General features: G+C 37.5%; 1 protein-coding gene across 4 annotated transcripts in view; it reads left to right on the top strand.

Annotated features, from left to right (window-relative positions):
* The window catches only part of LOC145685725 (uncharacterized), a 305,763-nt gene that overhangs the window by 57,161 nt on the left and 225,106 nt on the right, over window positions 1–23,496 (top strand). For all 4 annotated transcript variants that reach the window (XM_081758218.1, XM_081758220.1, XM_081758221.1 and 1 more), the window contains exon 2: window positions 17,981–20,596. In XM_081758218.1, the coding sequence (XP_081614344.1) occupies window positions 18,412–20,596 (2,185 nt within the window). In that variant the 5' untranslated portion in view covers window positions 17,981–18,411. The remainder of the gene's footprint in view (window positions 1–17,980; window positions 20,597–23,496) is intronic.

Raw genomic sequence — 23,496 nt, forward strand, 5'->3', positions numbered from 1 at the left:
TATTGGTCTCCTATATCAGCGTTTTGTATATTCGAAAATAGAAATCTTTAGTTAAGGTCGAATGGTTATCTTCTCTACGTCTAAAAAAAGTGATTGCTAATGTAAGTGAATGCTGGTGGTACAGTTAGAGGAGTAAATATAGGAAACGGAAGCGTACAACGAACACAATATTGGCATGAAACTAAAACGTTTGGGATCGAACTCTGAACATTTTACCACTAAGCTTCTTTCATAGTTAGCATAGGCGATTGAGAGTGGGAGACTCGTGTTCCATTCCCAATGAGAGTTCATGTGTTTCAGATTCGCTGATAGGGCATCATTCATAATAATTTCGGTGCTGAAAAGGGAAGTTAGGCGTCCAACTATTTAGTCAACTCGTCCTCTGTTCCACAAGTTCTCAATTTCAAGCTACACTGGAGTCCTCTTCTCTAGTTTAGTGATTAGAGCACATGCCTTTAATGTTAAGGTTGCCAACTCTGGTAAATAAAATTACGGACGCCCTCAAAATTCCTTATGATATAGGCCTAAGTATGATCTCTGTTCGGACCCATCCATGAGAAGGAAATGTACTATCGTGGACAAAAGTCCATTTGCACCTATATTCTGCATATTCCTAGTACATTCACTACTAAGCTTAATAGATACATTGCGCTAAAAATGAGAAACTGAAGTTGGTATTGATCATTTTATTTTATTTACTAGTAACTACCACTTTAAAATTATCGAAACAGATGAACAAAAGTATATTAATCTTTACGTGACAATTTTGGATTTACAAAATGAAATCACAGGAAATTGGTATAGGAAGTTCTAAGGAAGTAAGTTGCAAGTTTAAGGAAACTTGTATGCAGCAGTTAGGAGCGTGAAACCAAACAATGTAACAAACATTGTAGTAACGAAGTGCCTAAGAGTTGCCAACAATCGATGAACAATTTAAATTTATCGCTATATTTATATTTACCACACAATTATGACAAATTATACATTTCTGACTCTATTTTTTAAAATAATGATTCACAAAATCTAATTCTCAAATTTCTTATGCTCATTAAATAAATAATAATAAAAACTGCCATAGATTAATAAAATATCGCTTAATGTTTAATACGACGGAAAGTTATATTTGTAAAAGCTCTGTTAAAGAATTTCGATATCCGATGTTTTATTCTGGATTACATATTTCGAAATACCAGTCATAAAGGGGCTGGTAAGACATTTGTACCGGTCACCGGCCTTAACCAAAATAAGAGCAATATTTCAGGCCAGGCTGGTGAAATACCAACCAGTTAGCAACCCTATTGGGTGTACGAAGACCGTGTTTATGTATATTGGTTCAAGTCCTACTTTGAACTGTAGGTCTTATCTTTGCTGCTGACAGATGACACTACTTGACTTGTTTCATCCATATTCACCTACTTAAACCCATTCTGGTTATGTAAAAGATTAACGAGACGCTCGGTGTTTAGAAGCTAAAATGAGCCTCCTGCAAGACAGAAAAGTACGCTGACATACAGTAGGCCTACTTTATTTTTTTATTTTATTTTATTTTATTTTATTTTATTTTTTTTTTTTTTTTAGCCATTCTTTTCTTGTACAGGGTATATCAGGGCGACTATAGATAAACTCCGTTATGACTAAAGACATGAAAAAATAAAGAGAGAAAAGTTGTTGAAAATAAATGGTCTTAGCCTTGATCACTATTCATAGAGTAAGAATGGTACAGTATTATTATAAATAGCGAAAAGCGGTTTCCTTTAATAGATAAGGCATCCTAAGAATATTCTCCATCTCCATCCTTAGCTCTCTACATAAACTCGAAGTGATGACACTACAACTTCTGTTTTGAATCAGAGATGGAGTGAGTGAGTCGTGAGTCAACAAGAGGTGACCCACCGCGACCCACCAACCCACTACGACACACCGACCCATTCTGCTCAGTGCATTGAAGACAACAGCTTCTGAACACTGGTGAATTTGTCTATGTTTTATTTCCAGGGCCTCCATTTTCTTCCGTTTTCATTTGTTTCTATTTACTTATCTAAGATGAGTGTATCTAAGTGAAAAAAGAACTTCAGACACTTTTGAATATTGATATTTATAATTGTAATAATAGCAATAGAACTTACTACTTGGCTTTTGAAACACAGGGGAATTTTACATTTTTTTTTTTTTAATTTACGTTGGCATACTTTACCTTGATTTTAGACTCAAATTCCATCCTATTTTCCACTGAAAAGTATGTAAATTGAAATTCATTGTAATACAGCCCATGATAAACACTTTATAATTTTATATCGTAAAGGACAGATCCACCGGTATTGTAACATAGCGGTGAATTGACCGTAGAAATTCAAACTCTGATAAATGATAATTTCACAGCCTTGTTTTATTACAGGTGTAAACATTTTAGTCAGTGAAGAAGAGTCAGAGTCATGGGTTAGAGTCAATGACGATGGGTGTTGATGGCTGGTGGGTCATGGTTGGCCAAAGTGGGTCAGTGGGTCATGGATTAAGTTTTCATTGACCCACACCATCTCTGTTTTGAATATTGATTGCATAGAGCTAAAAGAGTAAGAGATAGGGAGAAGAGTTTTTAAAATCGACTTAGCGTTCGTTCTATGAATAGATACCATCGTCTCTCTTAACCGTCTAATCAAACCAGAAGTGGCTGAAAGTAATTACTTCAGGTTTTAACGTCGATCGCTATCGACTAAAAACGGTCATGGATAGCGAGAAACTATTTTCTCCAATTATTTAAGCACCCCAAGAATATATTTTATCTCCACTTTAATCTTTCTACTGGAACCGTAATTTGTAGAAATCTGTTGTTTGAAATAAGTGGTTTTCAATCTGAAATAACGGGTTTGTTTTAATTGGACTCTCCGTTGGCTCTACTCTGCTAATGCAACCAATGTTAAATGAGAGCCGTGTTGCCAGTTCAACATGTTATTTGAACGGAACATAAGGAGAGGCAAAAATGACACAGAGGAGTTTCCTATCTTTCAATTTTTTCGTATCTTTACTTATAACAGAAGTACGACCGAACTTTTGATACACCCTATATAAGTATCGATTTTTTTTCTCTTCGTTTTATCGTAAATTTATGGATTTTTTAAAAATTGAAATTGGTGTGTCAGATGCATATTTTCATCTTTATATTAATAGAACCTTCTAGTACTATCTTTTTATTAGGGATGTCCTCATCTACCACGAATAGCTGATAACATTCATATCAGATGTCAAATATTTAGTTTCTTAGTAATCTGTTTTATCGTCTCTATTGTAAGTGTATACAAATGTTTGTAGAGGAAGAAAGTTGTAGAGATGTGATTTCGTATCACGATAGCGATTGTCAACATTACGGTTTTTTCAAGTGACACTTGGAGTGCTGTCTGTGTTCGTCGTAACGTGGAGTGATTTTCATTGGACATTTTTGTAAGTATTGTTCAATAATAAAGGGTTAATTGCCGAATGGTCATTTATATAGAATGCTCCATAGATTTCAGCTGTTATTGTTTATTATAAATACATCATATGACGGAAAGTCGTATAGATATATTTTTATTGAAGTAACTAGTGTGTCGTTTCATCTCGAAATCAGACGAAAACTACCTTTTCAAATTCAAGACGAGATTAGAAACCGACAATTACCCGTCTCGTTTTCCAGTCTACAGAAAAAATTTGACTGGTTTTATGGGCAACACAAGTTTACTCCTACCTTAGAGCTCAATCACTATTTTAGTGTTCATAGTATAGGACAGTGATCGCCAAACCGTCAATCACAAGCTACTAGCTGCTTGCGGGGACATTTTCGGTAGATCGCGTTAACGCTCCGGTTGCCTAAACTTGAATCCTCCACTGCGCTGACACTAACGAGAAGGGTCGCTGACGACAACTGCTTGTTTCTCCCGCGCAACTGTCATTGTCAGCCTTATCTCACAGTTGTTTGTATACGCGTGGGGTTGTGCACGTTATGCTTTTCGTGTGTATATTAGACATTTGCTAAACGTTTTTCGTGTGTATATTAGACATTTGCTAAACGTTATGTTTTTCGTGTGTATATTAGACATTTGCTAAACGTTTTTCGTGTATATATTAGACATTTGCTAAACGTTATGTTTTTCGTGTGTATATTAGACATTTGCTAACTTGGATAGTTTGATTTCATATTTACTAGAAATGTAAGTTTATAGGAAATATACAAATGTAAGATTTTTTTTGAAAGTTGTTAGTCCTTTTGGTTGGTAGCTCACAATAGCATTTAAAAAACGGTACGTCAGCTCATAAGCTTCATCAGGTTGGCGACCACTGGTATAGAACTATAAATTTGATAAAGTGGTTGTAAATACAATGAAGAGCATTTATCAATGTTTAAAGATTAGGATTTTGAATTTGAGTTTAGTGTCCCGCTCGGCAGCGAGATTATACGAGACGTGGACCTATAACTTATGGAATCTGAACCACATGAGCTTCCGCCGGAAATCGAAATCTGGTGCCTCGCGCAAGAGTATACTAATAGAATAATAAAGATAATTAATACGCTGTTTTCAGTTAAAGTATGGGATGAAGGTAAACTTTAGAAGTGCAAAAGCAATGATTGGAACAAAGCATCTCAATCACTAGTGGAGCTCTTATTGTGGCTATTTGTTTAGCGTATGCATCTTGAGCGCAGGGGACCCGTGTTCGATTTCCGGCAAGAGCTCATTTGGTTCGGATTCCACGTTGAACTGTAGGTCCAAGTCTCATATAGCCTCGAAAGGAATGATAAACTCTAATTCATTCATCCATGTATCACTAGCGGATCCAGAGGGGCCGTTTGGACAGGGAGCTCGCTTCTGTACAGTACAATGAATGTAGGATCGATAGACAGAGCAGTCCCGGTTCGATTCCTGGTGGGGACACTCGGTCGAAAAACTGTAAAAGCTTTTTCAGGCCAGCCATTCTGAGAGGTTATCCTGGGTTTTCCTCATTCACACTAGGCCAATTCCGGGATGGTACCCATTCCGCTTCCTTCTTTCCCTTTCCTCGGATATTGTGATCGCCAAAGGACTTCATCCCTCATACATGACGATCTAACATGGCCATATATAGGCGAAAGCCCAGAAATCTAATTCCTGATCCTAATCCTAGTGACGGGTCCTAATCCTAATCCTAGTGATGGGCTAACATGACCATAGATACCGAAAGCCCAGAAATCTAATTCCTAATCCTAGTGACGGGCTAACATGCCGAAAGCCCAGAAATGTAAATCCTAATCCTAGTGACGGGCTAACATGGTCATAGATGCCAAAAGCCCATAAATCTAATTCCTAATCCTAGTGACGGGCTAACATGGCAATAGATGCCGAAAGACCAGAAATCTAAATCCTAATCATAGTGACGGGCTAACATGGTCATAAATGCCGAAAGTCCAGAAATCTAATTCTAATCCTAATCCTAGTGACGGGCTAAAATGGCAAATGATGCCGAAAGACCAGAAATCTAATTCCTAATCCTAGTGACGGGCTAACATGGCCATAGGTGCCGAAACCCCAGAAATCTAATTCCTAATCCTAGTGACGGGCTAACATGGCAATAGATGCCGAAAGACCAGAAATCTAAATCCTAATCCTAGTGACGGGCTAACATGGTCATAAATGCCGAAAGTCCAGAAATCTAATTCCTACTTCCTAATCGATATAGACAATACTCAGTTTTACAGCATAAAGAGGATGCAGTTTTTCATTCTCAATATCTGTCATGCAGTCGTTATTCTAAAATTTTGAGAATAAATTAACTAACTGTAAGTAATGTGAATTCCATCAATACCCAATTTCTCTTCTGAAATTAAGCAGTACATATGTGTTTGAGAGCACTGGTTTCAAATTATGATGATTAGATTTTTTTACGCAAAATGAAAAAAAAAAAAATCTCCCGGAGTTTTGCTTACAATAGGTTATGTTATTTTTCAGCTGGCTGTGTGGAAAGGCTGTTGACCTGTGTTTCTTTTTAAACTTTAAAGGGACAGTAGAAAACAGGTTTTCCTGTGGCCAAGAACTGTTGAGATGAAGGACTGCAGTTATGACCATGAATTCAACAGATTCCTCCGGGGTTGAATGGGCTGGCGTTGTGGGTGGGTCGCAAATAGAAGAACTTGGTTTCGAAGTTACAAGTTCCGGTGACTTTGTCACGGTGATTCAACACACCTGTTGTGTTACCTGTGATAGAAGTTACCTTCTTGTTTTCAAAAGATTTAAAATGAAGCAATATATACAGAGCAGGGAACAGAACATTAAAAATAAAATAAAATATAAAGGAACTGTGTTGGCTACGCACGCACACTAGGAAAATACTTGTCCACGTGCTTTCACGTCGAAGATGGCCTGAAACAGGGAGATACGATGTCACCATTACTATTTAACTTTGTTCTGGAATACCTTATAAGTGAAATCAAAGAGCAGCTAGGAGCTAGAGCTGAATGGTATTCACCAGGTTATGCCATATGCTGATGATGTAAATTTGATATCGGATGATAGGAGAACGATAGAAAAAATGCAGAAGTTTTATTAAAATGAAAAATATCATTTTAATGTCCGACAGTTATGTCCTTTAGGCTAAGGAAGATGGATATTTAAGGCAAGTGAATGATGAAAAATTGGTGGAATGAGAATGTGGGAGAAACGAAGTATCCCGAGAAAACCCACGGACACGATGTTGTCCACCACAAACTGGCCGGGGATCGAAGCAAGAACCCATACACCAGAGATAAGTGCTCTACACTGAGCCACCGTCCTCCAGAGAAGTTTTATTAAATGTTTACATAGACGTGGGTTTAGAAGTAAATGCAGAAAAAAACTAAATACAAGAAAATTCGCCGAGATCGTAATGCTGTGAATTGTGGATACGTCAAAAATATCAAATAATACTTTTAACAAAGTGGATACTTTCAAATATGTAGAATCAATATTAACAGACCAAAACACTATCCACGAAGAAATTAAATGTCGAATAAAAACAGGGAAATGAAATCATTAAGTTTTACGTCTCACGATTATGCTGGCTAGGCTAAAGGAGACGGTGATGATGAGAAATGAATGAAATAGTGGAATGAAGAAAGTGAGAGGAAACGGGAGAACCCCGAGAAAATCTACGCATACGGTGTTTGTCCACCACAAAGCTCACTTGGCGCGATCTGGGGTCAAGCCAACGGTTCCATGCACCAGAGGTGAACGCTCTACCGCTGAGCCACCTCTTCTCCAAATAAAAGCAGAGAATTCATGTTATTATTCAGTTCAAAATATTTTGTCATCGCGAATTTTGTCCAAGAGTTTGGAGCTTAAAATAATTAAAACGATAACCATGCCTGTTGTCCTGTATGTAACATAGTCGCTTATTCTGAGGGAAGAACATAGACTGAAAGTAATTGAGAATAAAATCCTGAGACGAATGTTCGCACCCAAGAGGAACGGGAATGGTGGAAACTTCATTAGAGGAACTGCATGATTTATATCGTCTACAAAACACAAAGCACTGTTAGGATCATCAAATCTAGGAGGCTCAGGTGGGCAGGTCATGTAGAGAGAATGGGAGAAACTAGGATGACTTTCAAAATTTGAAGTGGAAAATTCAATCGGAAATCGACCATTAGGAATACCTAGGCGCAGATGGGAGGACAATATTAAGGTGGATCTCGCAGAAATAGGAATACAAAGTAGAAACTGGCTCCATTTGGCTAAGAACAGAAGTCAATGCAGAGGTTTTGTAAACGGGGCATTAGACCTCCGAGTTTCATAAGCCACAGAGTTTTAGTTGTCCACTCACTTCCATTGATATATGTTTGAAATCTATTTTCGTGTTTTCTTTGAAATGAGCTGGAATTTTAAATGATGTGATTTTACTGATTTCTCTTTAAATCTAGTTGTGTGCCTGTTGCTTTTTCAAAAATAATTTGCAATAATTCGTAAATATCAGTTCAATTAAGTTTGATTTAGGATCATGCAAGTAGGACTTTTAATATTCTAATGTTAGTACTTCTGTACACGCATTACTCCACACGATAATAGAAGCGAATTTTTGATTTTTTTTTTTAAATCAATAAATGGCTATAGAGATTATCTCGGCTGAATTCGTTAGTAGAGTCAATCCGTTAATATCTTAATATATAACGGTGGCTATCCATATCTTCTTTAAAATCCGCAATATTCCCTACCGTATATGCAACCTGCACAGTAGCAAATAAATTTTGTTGCCTATAATACAAGGATGAGTAGCTTACTGCAATTATCGTGCGAGTTTATTTATGGAGTCAATCCGTTACTAGCTTTCCTAGCTTCTATGCAACCTGCACAACAGCAAAGAAATGTTGGTTGCCTATAATACAAGGATAAGTAGCTTTCCTTATCGCAATTATCTTTGCTGAATTAGGTACTTGGAGTCAATCCGTTAATATCTCCAAATGTATCGGTGACGTTAACGGTAACTATCCGTATCCCATTTTCTGCTAGTGAAGGTAATAGAGGATGCATATCTCTCTGTTAGATGGCGGCAAACATCTTCCTTCGGTTGACATCTACCGGACGAAATGGAAACTTTTAATGTGTAATTCTTCTTTTCCTGTCTACCAAAGTTTAGTAAATACTATAATTATATATAGAATAAATAATAAAGTCAGAAACATTTTAATAATTTTCAAGAAGAAATCAGCGAAAGCAAACAGCTAAATTTACAGCTCATTTCAAGGAAAACAGAAAACCGAATCGTCATATAAAGAAACAAGCTAAAAAGCCAATATGGCTCGTGTATTTAACACCATTAAATTTTCTAGTCAAAGTCTAATGTTAGAAGAAACCATTTATTTCTAGATATGCACACAGTATAACAGTTTTATCATAGCAGCCGTGTGTATCAATTTTGAGATAAAAGTTGCAAAATCCATGGTAACTTATTGGTTCCTCTTATTTTTGAGGCTAAGAGTTCTTTGATCAAAGGACATAGCTAATTTGTAGTGGGTAACGCTATCTGTATGTTTTCTCCTAATTTTCGTGTTTTTAATTACTTTTTATTTCATTATAATTAAGACTTCGGCCATTACTGCCAGATACACAGCCACACGCACAAAGAATAAAAGTTATGTGCACTAAAACCCAAGGTATGAATTCGATGTATTTCGTTATACAAAATACAAATTTCTAAACCCCAGGTGTCAATTTTGTTTTATTTGTGAAAAACGCGTCTCCTTCCTATGCAAAATCGCTCAAATTTCTCGCCTATAAAAAATTAACACGGTTAATTGTCGTGGGGTTTCGAAAGTTGGATTCTGTGTAACAAAATAAATCAAATCCATCTCCTGGGGGCCGGTGCAACGGAACTTCTATTTGTTTTTGTATGGCTGTGTTGTCTGCCGTAAGTTGAAAGCTTGGTTCACTAATGCTTATGCTCAATGATTATTTCGGGACATAGCTTGGCTTGGGACATTTTCCTCGGGACTCCTGAGGCATTTCTTCGATCGGGCTCAATACTAGAGCTTTCACTCTGTGACATAATATGTCTGGTTCGATCCCAGCTTGCGCCAAAAGGGCTATGTGTGGACAAACACTCTATGGGTATTTTTTCTGGTTTCTCCCGTTTTCTTCATTCTGCCATTTTTATTAATTCTCACCAGCACCACTTCCTTTAGCTTACACCATCTAATTGTGGGACGTAAAACTCGAAGATTTCAAGAGCCGCGGTGGATCAATGGTAGAGCGTTCATGTCTGGTACATGGGGTCTTTGGTTCGATCCCAGTTCGCACCAAGCGAGCTTTGTGGTAGACAAAAACCGTGTGCGGGGTTTTCTCTGGGATCTCCCGTTTCCTCCAACTTTCTTCATTCCACCATTTCATTCATTTGTCATGATCACCGTCTCGTGGCCCCGCGTGGCATAGCCGCTAATGCTCTCGCCTCTGGCGCGAACAATCCCGGGTTCGATTCCCCGTGAGTACACTGTCGAAATAATGTAATAGCTTTTTCTGACCAGCCATCTTGAGTGAAGTTTTCCTGGGTTCCCTCATTCACACCAGTCAAATGCCGGGATGGTACCCAGGTAATGATCGCAGGCTGCTTCCATTCTTCCCCAATCCTTTGTTTCTTCTCTTTCATCGGATAATGTGCCGAGACACGTCATCTCTCATATACGTGACGGCTAAATGGCCTTAGATGCCTCCAGCCCAGAAATCTTAATTCCTATTCCTATCACAGTCTTCTTTAGCCTAGCCGGGATGACGATAGGGACGTAAAACTTCCGAAGATTTCAATACTGAAAACTAACTCTACGAAACTTTATTTTTGTTCAGCGAAACAAGGAATGGGATAAATATGGAAGTTAACTTTCGAAAATAATTTTCTCTATTAGTATGTTATTAATATTCAATGTGTTTTATTAAGTTCTTCGTGTCACTGTAAACAGATTTAAGATTCGATTAGCAGATAAATTGTTTTCCTTCTCTTCGATTTGTGTAGATTAAAATGTAGTCCTTGCCCGTTACACAACATTCGTAATGTTCCAAAATCACTGGAACGTTTATTCTGGAACAAGCTAAGAAATTACGCTATGGTCGTGATGTGCAATACCTGACCGTGAGTCACGTTTGTTGTTACTGAGATCATAGTGTTTTTTTCTTTCTTTCTTTCTTCTTTTTTTAAAATAAATTCACTGGAGGTAACTTCAATGTTATCTTCATTCCAAGGAGCGAATACGTGGAAAAGAGCTAAAAGCAAAATTTCCTTTAAAAATTTCTTATTTAGGATGATACATAATACGAAGGTATGTGTAGTATAGCAGATACAGTATCTAGATAATAATAATAATAATAATAATAATAATAATAATAATAATAATAATAATAATAATAATAATAATAAACAAAAAGTTATTTAGTAAATTACTTATACCTTATGTACCATGGATAATTATGGATGGTAAATTCCCTTTCTTTCTTTAAAATTTGATCGATCTCTTTTCCTCTCCTTACCATATATATAGGTTGGTAAGAAACTATTTGAATAACTTCGAGAGCTGATTCCCGACACCGAAAAAAAAAAAGTACTGGAACTTTGGTCAGTGATGGATAATTTCGGCGATATAAGGTGCTGAAAGCGTGGAAAAATGAACTTCAGAAGGCTGTAATTCAAAAACAACGCAACATAGTGCGGTTTAGAACATGATACTCGAAATTATACGTGCTCGATTGAAAAATGTATGGTTAAAACTAGTGCTGTCAAAATCGGTTTTTGAAAAAAAAAACGAAAACCGGTTTTTGAAAAAAGTGAAATTTCATAAATTTCGAACCAAGGACTCGACGCATCAGGAGTGAACGGTCTACCACTGAGCCCCGCGACCCTTGTCTAAGTATAGTATAGATTTGAGGTGGTTGGATCTGGTTTGAGGCATACACAGAAATAAAAGTTGAGAATGCTCCAAGAGCATTACCAGAACTAACTTAAAAAGAATGGAGAGATGGAAGAAGATAACTGATTGTTCCTACATGTGAAAGTAAATCTTTTTATCCGCACCTTGTTCTGTTTCTCGCAAAAAATTCGCAAAATATCAGCTTTCTATAACTTACAGTTTCCGAGATATGGCTCCTTAAATCGCCCGAAATCCGAACTTTTTGGCCAATATCTTGGGAACGGTGGCTCACGAGTAGTAGCCACCGGTTACTATTTGGTAAAAGAATATTTATCATCCTCTCAGGTATTGATCAACACCAATAACATCTCTCTATGACTTGTCGTTCCAGAGATATGGCTCTTTAAATATCTGGAAATCGGCCATTGTTTGGCCAATATCACGAGAACCCTAAGTCATAGAGAGATGATATTAGTGTTAATCAATACCTAAAAGGATGGTAAACATTTTGGTACCGATATTAATTGACGACTGGTCAAACCAGTGGCAAGTTGTACAGTGGCCACCGGTTATTAGGTACCAAAATATTTACCATCCTCTTAGGTATTGATCAACACCAATAACATCTCCCTATGACTTACGGTTCTCGAGATATGGCTTCTTAAATCTCCGGAAATCGGTCATTTTTTTTAGCTAATATCTCGGGAACGGTAAGAGTGACGCGAAAAATTTAATCACTTTCTCCGATAGTTTTCGATGCTCTATCTAATACAGGGTTCAAAATTGAAAAAGTCGCAAATAACAGACAGACAGGCGCACACAGATATAGCGAATTCAGTAACGAACTTTTGAAGTTCGTTGAAAACACTAGCACAATAAAGTCACGTACCTATAGATCTGTCCAGTTAATTACACTGTCCGGTTAATAAAAACAGCGCCCGTTAAGGGAGTAAACTAACTAACTAACTGTATGGCCTATGGAACCCGGAGGTTCAACGCCGCGTTCAGAAAAGCTCTCCACTGACTTCTATTCTTAGCTAACTGCATCCGGTTTCTACCTTGTATTCCTATCTCTGCGAGATCCATCTTAATATTGTCCTCCCATTTGCAACTAAGTCTTCTAATGGTCGTTTTCCGATTGGTCTTCCAGTCAAGACTTTCAAAGCGTTTCTACTTTCTTCCATTCTAGCTACATGACCCGCTCACCTAAGTCTCCTAGACTTGACGACCCTAACAATGTTGGGTAAACCGTATAAATTATGTAGTTCCTCGTTATGAAGTTTCCGCCATTTCCCATTCCCGTTCCTCTTGGGTCCGAATATTCGTCTCAGGATCTTGTTCTCAGATACTTTCAGTCTATGTTCTTCCGTTAGGGGAGTAATCAGTTCAAAACTGAGCCTGATGCATCTACCATGTAAAGTTCTGCTTGTGAAGGTATAGGTAGAGCATAAGTAGAGTAAATTATAGTCCGGTATCATTTTCTTCCACTATCAGATTTTACGAAATTCTACAATACATAATAGATATAAATTCTCTAATGTTTGGTTATATATCTACCTGCGCTACTGCTTCCATGCCTGACGTTAATAGATGTCACTACTTGCACAATCACTTGTCTGTATAGAGTTTGATATAGTTGGTGGACGGACTCAAATACATAAATTAATTAATTTATTAAATATGTAAGCCTTTAAGTAAGGATTTACCTATAAAGTACAGCGGGTTGAAGTCTCGTGGGGAACAATCACTTTTGTCTTTTTTAAGAAAGTTACACAGATAAATCATTTATCATTCTTTAGTTTCTGCAGAAAATAAAATGAAATCTCTAGAGTTTTACGTCCCAGGTTTATGCTGTGTAAGCTAAAGGAGACTGTTATGAAAATAAATAAAAAATGGAGGAATGAATGAAGTGGAAAGAAACAGGAAAACCCTACGCACACGATTTGTCCACCACAAAGCCCACTTGCGCGAGCTGAGACCCCACGCATCAGAGGTGAACGCAACTCTCTACCACGGAGTTATTGCGGCCCTTAACTTCTATAAAAGTTGGTAAAATTGGGGATAGCACAGATGAACGTCATTACAGTGGAATCCAAACCATTGCTCTGGTTTGAATCTGATCGAACTTACTCCTACCGGGACTGAACCAGGAACTACCCTCATAACAAGCATGAATGTTAGCTACTTAGTCACGAAAGGATATATTAGCTTAAAGAAAAGTGATCACTCATTACTGTAGTCCTTAAAATTACAGGGTGTCTATCGGTCACGAAAGTCGTGAAAAAGTCACAAAATCAGAAAACGGTCATGAAAGTCAAGAAAAAGTCACGAAATCAGAAAACGGTCATGAAATTCAAGAAAAAGTCACGAAATTTAGCTTTTAGGTCATGATTTTTTTTATCTGGAGAAATATGGTATAGACTGGAAAATTTTGTTCTGAAAACGTCAAAATTCACCACCAAAAATGTCTATTTTCGGCTTTAAACCCTACGAAATTGCAAGCAATGCACGTTTCTATCGCATGGATGAAAATTTGGCCCAATTCGCTCTTCAGAATGTTACTAAATTTTATGGTTTGGGAAAGAAAAGGTCACGAAAAAGTCACGAAACTTCATTTTGGAATTTGAGTAGACACCCCGATTTATTAAGGCTCAGTTTTGTTGCCTGTTAAGCTTCCTGTCCGTCCGACCGTCCGTCCGGCAAACAACAAATCTCAAAAATTACTTGACGGATCACCATCAGTTTTGGCCAGGATTTATAGTCAAAAGTTAAAAATCGAATTCCTTGATGGAGGTTACTCATCCACCGAAACTTGTAAAAATGGACCATTTCCGGTTTTAAAGTTGACCACTATGGAGTAAAAGCGGTAATAGATAGCGACAAGCGATATTCTGTAATTATTAAGCAAACGTCTTAAGAACACCTTTTATCTCCATCCCCTTAATTCTCTACTAAAAGTGGGATAAAAATTCACTACAACTTCCAGCTTCAATATTGATCTTGCATAAAGCATATAAACGATAAGAGATTAGGGATGGCCACATTTTTTCGAAAACGAAAAAAAAAACTTTTCGAAAAACGAAAAATTTTTCGAAAACATGAAAAATATTTTTTTTTTCGAAAAAGCGAAAAACGAAAAAACGAAAAATGAAATTTCCGAAAATCGAAAAACAGATTTTTCGAAAAAGTCCATCCCTATAAGATATAGCGAAAAGCAGAGGGGGATCTAGAAGGTAAAAACTGGGGGGGGGGCAGCCAGACCCCAAACTATGATAGGCATATCATCAGGGTGTCTATAGGTCACGATAGGCATATCATCAGGGTGTCTATCGGTCACGAATGCCACGAAAAAGTCACGAAATCAGAAAATGGTCATGAAAGTCACGAAAAGTCACGAAATTTAGCTTTTAGGTCACGATTTTTTTTTAACTTCAAATGTAAGTACAGATTGGAAAATTTTGTTCTATAAAACGTCGAAGTTCAGCACCAAAAATGTCTATGGTCGGCTTTAGACGCTAGCAAATCGCAAGCGAAGAGCGTTTCCATCGCATGGATGAAAATTTGGCCTAATTCGCATCCAAATTCGCTCTTTAAAATATTAGGAAATTTTATGATTTGATAAAGAAAAAGTCATGAAATTTCATTTTGGAAATTTAGTAGACGCCCTGATCATGAGTTTACTATACACTTTCAGAAATATATAAATAAAAGTGTAAATTATTTTTGTCACTCAGAAACTGGGCGATCCTAGGCGCGCGCCGGCCCCGGGCTACATCTGCCACTGTCGAAAAGCGTTATTTTTTTTATATTTTTTAAAGAATAGATTTAACATTCTAAGACTATGTACCATCTACTCTTGATTCAACTGGCAGTGTGGACCACGGTGGCTCAGTTGTAGAGCTTTCACCTCTGGTGCATGAGGTCCTTGATTCGATCTTATCTCGCGCCCAGTAAGGTTTATGGTGGACAAACACCGTGTGCATGGATTTTCTCGGGGTTCTCCCGTTTCCTCCCACTTCATTCCACCATTTCATTCATGTCTCACTATTCCCGTCTCCTTCAGCCTAGCTGGCATAATTCGTGTGATGTAAAAGTTAAAGATTTTCAACTGGAAGTGGCAGAAATCCGGCTGTAAGGGCGCTCACCGAGCGAAGTAGCTCAAGTGATAGAGCGTTGGCTTCGCATTCGGGAGGTCGTGGGTTCGAATCCCGCTGCCGATCATCCTGACAGGTTTTCCAGGGTTTTCCTCAGTCCTACCAGGCAAATGCCGGGATGGTACCTACTAAACAGCCCTGGCCGATACCTTCCCAAATCCTTTCCATTGTTATTGTTGTTGTTGTTGGATATCCAGTGTAAAATGGCTTCTGAGCTGTATCTGGTGATTTTTAAATAAATAAATAATAGCAGGAAGCGGTTTTCTGCAACCAATCAAGCATCGCAAGATTATATTTTATCGCCACTGTAATCTTCCTACTACTAAAACCGGGAGCGCGGCGGCTCATTGGTAAAGCTCTTATCTCTGATGCATGGAGTCCCTGTTTCGATCCTCGCTCAAGTAAGCTTGTAGTGGACAACATCGTATCTGTGGGTTTTCTCGGGTTACTCCCGTTTCCTCCCATTTTCTCATTCCATCATTTTTTCCATATTCACTTGCTTTAATCGCCTCCCTCAGCCAAAAGGGCATAATCGTGAGACGTTAAACTCAAAAAAGTTTAATTTTTCTCTACTAAAACCGGAGGTCGGTTTTAGTTTCGGTTTCAATATTAAATGAAAAAAATATCACGCTAAACAAACCAAACTCGTTCACGTGGTGTACACGTGACATTGTTACTTGTTTCCTTTTCTTTGGATGGGAGTGACTAAGAAAGCAAATTTGTCATTTTATTTGTGTTCAGTGTATATCACTATTCCAGAATAGATAATTTTAACGTGTATTAATTATTATTATTACTTTTTATATTGTTAGTAATAGTAATGCATATTTGATTTCTTTGAATAATTCAAGCCTGCTAGAAATATTTTATAATAATATATTTACCTATTTGAGATTCTCAACTTCAGTGTGTGTGATATGTAGTTCACGTGAATTTTTTGAACTAATGTTCAATGTAAAAGGACCTCAAGGTCAGATCTCGAGGGCCACAGTTTGGGAAACGGTGCTCTTTAATCCTCTGCATTGTAATCTCCTCCCACTAGTCTAGAACTATGATTTTAACATTTTGTCTGTATCGGGGCCGCGGTGGCTCAGTTGTACAGCGTTCAACTCTGGTGGATGGGGTTCCGCCAGAATACATTCGCCACTGGCAATAACCTTTTTTTTATATTTATTTTATATTTTTTGGGAATAGATTTAACATTCTAAGAATATTTACCATACTCTTGATTCAACTGGCAGTGTGAACCACGGTGACTCAGTTGTAGAGCGTTCATCTCTGGTGCATGGGGTTGTTGGTTCGATTCTAGCTCGCGCCGTGAACTTTGTGGTGGACAAACACCATGTGCATGGGTTTTTCTCGAGGTTCTCCCGTTTCCTTTTATTTTCTTCATTTCACATTTCATTCATTTCTCATCACCACCGTCTCCTTTAGCCTAGCCAGCATAGGAGTGGGACGTAAAACTTAGATTTCATATCATTTTTTGTATGTATCTTTCTTGTGGTGGAAACGTTCTAGACGAAGCTAGTGGGCTATGCAGACATTTTATTGCAATTGATAGTTGCCAAATAACGCTAGAACACACAATTAAATGATTAAAAAGTATCAAGGTACAGTCAGCGACAAAAGTTATTTTCGTGTGGTAAAATGTATTTTGGTAATAACGGTGATATGGATGGAACATACAGAAATTTACATTCTTTTTAATTTACTGAAAACTGTACTTAAATTGTCCTTCCATTCTGAAGTAAATTACGAAACTAATTCCATCAAACGGAAAGAACATTTGTCGCTGACTGTACAAAGGTTTACAAGTTTTTAGTCTACAGTTTTGTGTAAAAAAAATCCTGGCCACCCACTCGTCTCTAAAAACCCTGGAATTCCACCAAACAGTTGTGAATTTTCTTTGGTCACTTGAGAGATTTATTTGAAACCTTAAATATTAAGAGGCCCCATCACGGCGAAATTAAAACACCGCTAAATTTACAGTGATTATGTAATATTTTCGAATAGATAAAAGATAATCGAAATGCGGAACAAGATCGCTCTAGACTATATTATTTTACATGAGATACCGTAATCACGACTCACTTATCTGCATTCGATTTCCAACCATTTAGAAAATCGACACTTATTTTCACGTTTCTAAATGGCTGTAAATGGAAAGCTACTAGGTGACTCACGATAACGATACCACATGCAAAATACTATTGTCTAGAGCAATCTTGTTCCACATTTTGATTCTTTTATCTATTTGAAGATATCACATAATTACTGTAAAATTAGCGGTATTTTAATTTCGCAGTGATAATGCCTCTTAAAATGATCTTTTTTTTTTTTTTTTTTTTTTTTTTTTTTTTTTTTTTTAAGAATGTCTATGGTAGCGTCCTTTATTTTTGAATACTTTTGTTATATTCTGTGTAATATTTTCATTACAGTTTTAATCTCTTTTTCTTTTCAGGTGAATTGGTGAACTGAACAATTAATGTATGTAATGATAAATGTATTGAATGCGTCGAGATGTTTGTTTCTCCAACATGGAAGATTAGATGTCATAGCAGTTTGCTCCATTAAACACATAGCTGTATAATAGTGAAGTTTTGTATTTTATATAGTCCGTATAGCCTTTAAAATACAATATTAAACGAGAGAGAGTAACAGATCTAAAAATAATTTCAATTTGAATTTCATGTCCATAAACAGTAAGAACTTTAAGAAATCTCAAAAATGTCTCTATGTTACGATTAGTGTCATTTATGTCTACCAGATATTGGTTTTGATCAGTGTAGGTAATTTCAAGAATTTCAATTTTGCCGCACTATGAAGTGGCGAACGCAAATATTGATCTGTTTTCCATATTATCCTGTTCCGTGTGTGTGAATAAGGGAACGAATGGAATCTCGTAACGGCGCATGCCCTGATAAGAGCATCGTGATAGAAGAATCTCAACCTTCCTTGCTTGAGGAAAATTACTTTAACTCTCCTCAACATACCTTGGACACAACAAACACAATATACTACAGTCCACATTGGCGAGATCAATCACAGCCTGTAAAAAGCGAGTGTTGTGGTGGTTGTGGATGTGAACTTTGTATCGGTTTTTGTCCACGAAATGAAAGCGAATGTTCTTCAGGATCAATACCGTGCAATTCGGATTCGTCTGGTGTGTATTACTCACCATGTAGTGAAAGTTCATTTAATGTGAGTGATTTTTGTGAGTGTGAGAGTGTTATTCCTATTACATATCGTTGGTCAAGTGAAGATGAGACGGGTTCTGTGCATGTGTATGCCCCTCCCAATTCTCCGTCTCTTCCTACTACGTGCAGTGACACTGTAAGTGATAGTACTTCGATAAAATACTACAATGATGTTGTTTATTGGCGAAATCCTGTACCAAAAATCGAAAGGGAAATTTATAAATTTATTAATGATACTGAAAAATCGTTTTTAAAACCGCCAGTTGAAAATGCACTAGCACACAAAAAAATATGTAAATGTGTAACTCCTGTGGAAGCATCATATAAACAAAAAGAATGTAATGTATATTCTTTACGACGATCTCTTTCAGATTCGACGTACTCATTTGTAACACAACATGATACAAATAATAACTATTTTGAAAATGACTATATTAGTCCTATTTTAAGTAATAGTGAATCTAAATTTTATAGTAGGGCTGTTAGTGTTAATAGCAAAGCTGAGGTTGGTCTATATTATCCTCGTCGACTAAATTATGTAGAAAGTACTGCATCCTATAGCAATATGGGGAATCTACAGGGCTCCGAGGGCAAAAAATCCAAGTCCTCTGCAGAAGGTGCGAGTAAAAGTGCTAAAGAGAGTCCTAAGATAGTAAAAGCGTTTAAAGATGTTAAATTTGGCCACAGGAAGTCTCCTGCTAAAGGTGAGTCGAAGCAGAAAGATCGCCAGGCACAACAAAAGGAAAAAAGAGAAAAGGAAGCTGTGGTAGTGCCTGCGGGCGGTGGAAACTTACACACCGTAAAGGGAGCGCGCGGAGGAGGAGCTGCATTGCCAGAGTTAGCTTTAGTTGGTGGAACTCACAATAACAGTACAACCAGTGATGGGCTTGACAACACTCGTTCACTCCAGCTTGGCGAAGCGACGTTTGTGACAGACTCGTGGCGTCAGGTGAAACGGTTGACAAGTTCCCAAGCAAGTTCAGGTGCACCGTGTTCGATTCTAACTCCCCCCAGCAGGGAAAGCAGTTCAGAGTCCGTGTTTACTGACCCCCTAACCCCACCACAGGCCGGTGGTGGAACAAGCAGCATTGCAAGTAGTTACTACTCTGATATTGGTACGTTACCAAAAGATTTAGAAACAGCAGAGCAAATACACTCGATTGATAACAATACTGCTTCTCAAGAAACTCTTCTTTCTAGTGGTTTTGATAGTGGCATCGTTGGTATCAAGACGTCATCCACCTCGGTGGAAGGCGTCGCCAGTGTGGAAGGAATAAAAACCAATGCCAGTGAAAATTCATTCGTTACTAGTTCAGGAGGTGTATCGAATGGTGTACTGTCTGAAAGGTTACCAGACAAAAGTGCTATGGTGCAAAGTGAATTACAGTCGGGGGGTGACATAAGATGGGGCTCAGGTGTTAGTGTTTTATCATCATCTGGCTCTCCAGAAACCAGCAAACCAAGGTCAAAAAGTGCTAGTGAAGCGGAGACTTTGACTGGAAGTGATCCCGCAGAGGGATCAGTAGCCGATATAAGTGATATAGTGTTAACAGAACAGCCACAAATACCCTTAAGTGAACTAGATACAACTCTCCAGAGTTCTTCGGATAGAAAAACTCATAGTCTTGATGCTCTGGACGAAGATGGTGATAGTTCATCGCATAAAATGAAATCGAAGAGTGCGGAAGTTTTGGAAATGACCAATACAAAAGTGAAAAGCCCAACTCCCACAACTACGCGGCCTATAATTCCTTCTGGAGGGAGCTTCACTCTTACAAGGCATAAAAAGGTTCAAATCCCGCCATCAAAACTTCCGTTGTCGGTGTCTTCCGGACCAATCAAGAAGGACCTTACACTTAGTGAGCAGTGTCTTGCTATTGGTGAGTACCGTTTATGTATTATTATTGTTATGATTAAATATTGAAGTAATAATTTTGCACAATTGTCAAGGGCAGTGGCGTACGGAGAAGTTGTCGGGGGAGAGTATTTAAACTCCCAAGTCAATATAATTTCAGGTGTTTGTATACATTTCTTTACATGGTAAATTAAATATTTATTTTTTTGCATAATCTTGCTCAAGGGAAAAGTGTTAAAAACCGAACCCCTTGCGTACGCCACTGGTCAAGGGTTGTGTATATAACAACAGTAGCTGAATTAAAATTTCATTCTAGCTGTATGGTTAGTGTACATGCCTTCAGGGTAAACCCTTGAGTTCGATTCCCTGTGGAAACTCTGGTTTGGAGTCTGTTACGGTATATCAGGTTCATGTGTCATACAGCTTCGGTACTGAAAAGGATCTTAATGATGTTGAATACGCGCGCCATCTTTGATTTTAGGCCATCAGTTTATACAGGAAATTATTTGGTGTGTGTGTGGGGGGGGGATTTGATTTTTACTAGCGTTTTCTTCAAAAGTATTAAATTTCCTTTACTTCGTAAAAATTTAGTGTATTTTATATATTTGTAATATTTTATTAATAAATCAAATCTAATTTAACTAATAATAATTTTAGATACAACACAAATGGGTTTTGATATAATAAAGAACACTTAACTAAAGTTGAAAAAAAAAAACATTTAAAATTCCATTTCATTTCAAACAAAACATAAAAATCCCTCATATCATTATCATCATCATCAGTCTTATACTATTAATTGCAGGTCACTTGCTGCAACTGAGAAGCTTCCATGCTCCACTGTCTTCCGCTAACCTTTTCATCGTCTGTTTTGATATTGTCCATTAAATGTAATTTCCTTCGCCCCTCCCTCTCTTTCGTGCCACAATATTCTCTAAAACGTCTTTCATGATACAATTGTTTCTTAGTCAATGCCCCAACCAGCTTCTCTTTTTTTTCTTAATAATATCTAAAATTATTCTTTTCCCCCCACCGTTTTTAACACACTCATTCGTTTCCCGCTTGACCCATCTATTCTCTCCATTATTCTCCACACCCACATTTCGAAAACTTCCAGTCTTTTTTCATCATTTTTGCGTAATGCCCATGTTTCTGACACATACAACACAATACATAACACAAAGCACTTTATGACCTTTTTTCTCAACCCTTCATTCAAGGTCCCACAAAAGGGTATTTTCTTCCTCCTAGAAGCTTCTTTCACCACCCCTATGCTGACTTTTATTTCACGTTCATACTTCATATCATCACTAATAATGCTACCCAGATATCGAAAACTAGTCACCTGTTCTATTTTCTCTCCTCCTACTTCTATATTTGATACTGACCGCTTCGTTCCAGTCACCATGGCTTTTGTCTTTCTAACATTTATTTTCATCCCATTTTCTTCACAGCCCTTCCTCAAGTTTTGTTGATTTTCTCTTCAGATTCTTCAATAAGTGCCATGCAAATCATATACACCTAATCATTCTACCTCCTACTGAAATGCTATCTTCATCTTGTAGTCTCTTTTTCACTATCTCTGCTAGATAGATATTAAATAATGTAGGCAAGAGACAGCATCCCTGTCGAACTCTCCTTCCAATTGCACTCTTCTCTGTCATTTCCACAATCTCTGCGAGAGAGAGATTAAATAATGTAGGCGAGAGACATCCCTGTCGAACTCTCCTTCCAATTGCACTCTTCTCTATCATTTCCACAATCTCTGCGAGAGAGATATTAAATAATGTAGGCGAGAGACATAATCCCTGTCGAACTCTCCTTCCAATTGCACTCTTCTCTGTCATTTCCACAATCTCTGCGAGAGAGATATTAAATAATGTAGGTGAGAGACATAATCCCTGTCGAACTCTCCTTCCAATTGCACTCTTCTCTATCATTTCCACAATCTCTGCGAGAGAGATATTAAATAATGTAGGCAAGAGACATCATCCCTGTCGAACTCTCCTTCCAATTGCACTCTTCTCTGTCATTTCCACAATCTCTGCGAGAGAGATATTAAATAATGTAGGCGAGAGACATAATCCCTGTCGAACTCTCCTTCCAATTGCACTCTTCTCTATCATTTCCACAATCTCTGCGAGAGAGATATTAAATAATGTAGGCGAGAGACATCATCCCTGTCGAACTCTCCTTCCAATTGCACTCTTCTGTCATTTCCTCTCCTATTCTAACACTTGTTGGTTTTGATATGTTTCTAGTTTCTTATACATCAATGGACAAAAAGAAAAAAAATGGCGCAGTGTGTGTTCAATATCGCTCAATCCTGAACCATGCTACAAATGAACTGAAATACTTGTAGGAGGTATATTTGAAATATTTGAAACTGAGAACACACTCAGACTTTTGATTCGAGTAAGTTGTTGATGAGAGTTCAAATTCACTAGAGTTTCAGAAATCTCCCACACGGAGAACATCCTTCTGATCAGTGTTGCTAGATTGGGCTACAAGTAGCAACTTGGGCGATTTTTTAAGTGCTCTTGCTGCCAAAACTTAAAATTGGGCGCACATTACTTTTTGATATACTTTTAATTATCTTAAGAATACGCCACTTCTTTATTTTTATATATGAAATCTCAAATTATTAGTTTTATAACATAATATCTACAATAAGAATTTTGTTTGAATATTCTATTCACAATGAAAAACAGATTTACTAAAACTAACATGTTCGATACTTCTTCAGTTCTTGTTTTAGTATTTTTTAAATCTCTATCTGACAACTAGACTGACAGGTTGTGCTGTAGCAATATGATGTGTTGCTATCTCAATTATTGCTTGGACCTAATAATTATGCGGTGTTGTGTGAATATGAACATTGCAAATATGATTGTATTCTCGCATTGTCCATATTAACGTAAAGCG

Source organism: Thermobia domestica, chromosome 5, assembly GCF_964235325.1.
Source record: "Thermobia domestica chromosome 5, izTheDome1.hap1.1, whole genome shotgun sequence".
Classification (NCBI taxonomy): domain Eukaryota; kingdom Metazoa; phylum Arthropoda; class Insecta; order Zygentoma; family Lepismatidae; genus Thermobia; species Thermobia domestica.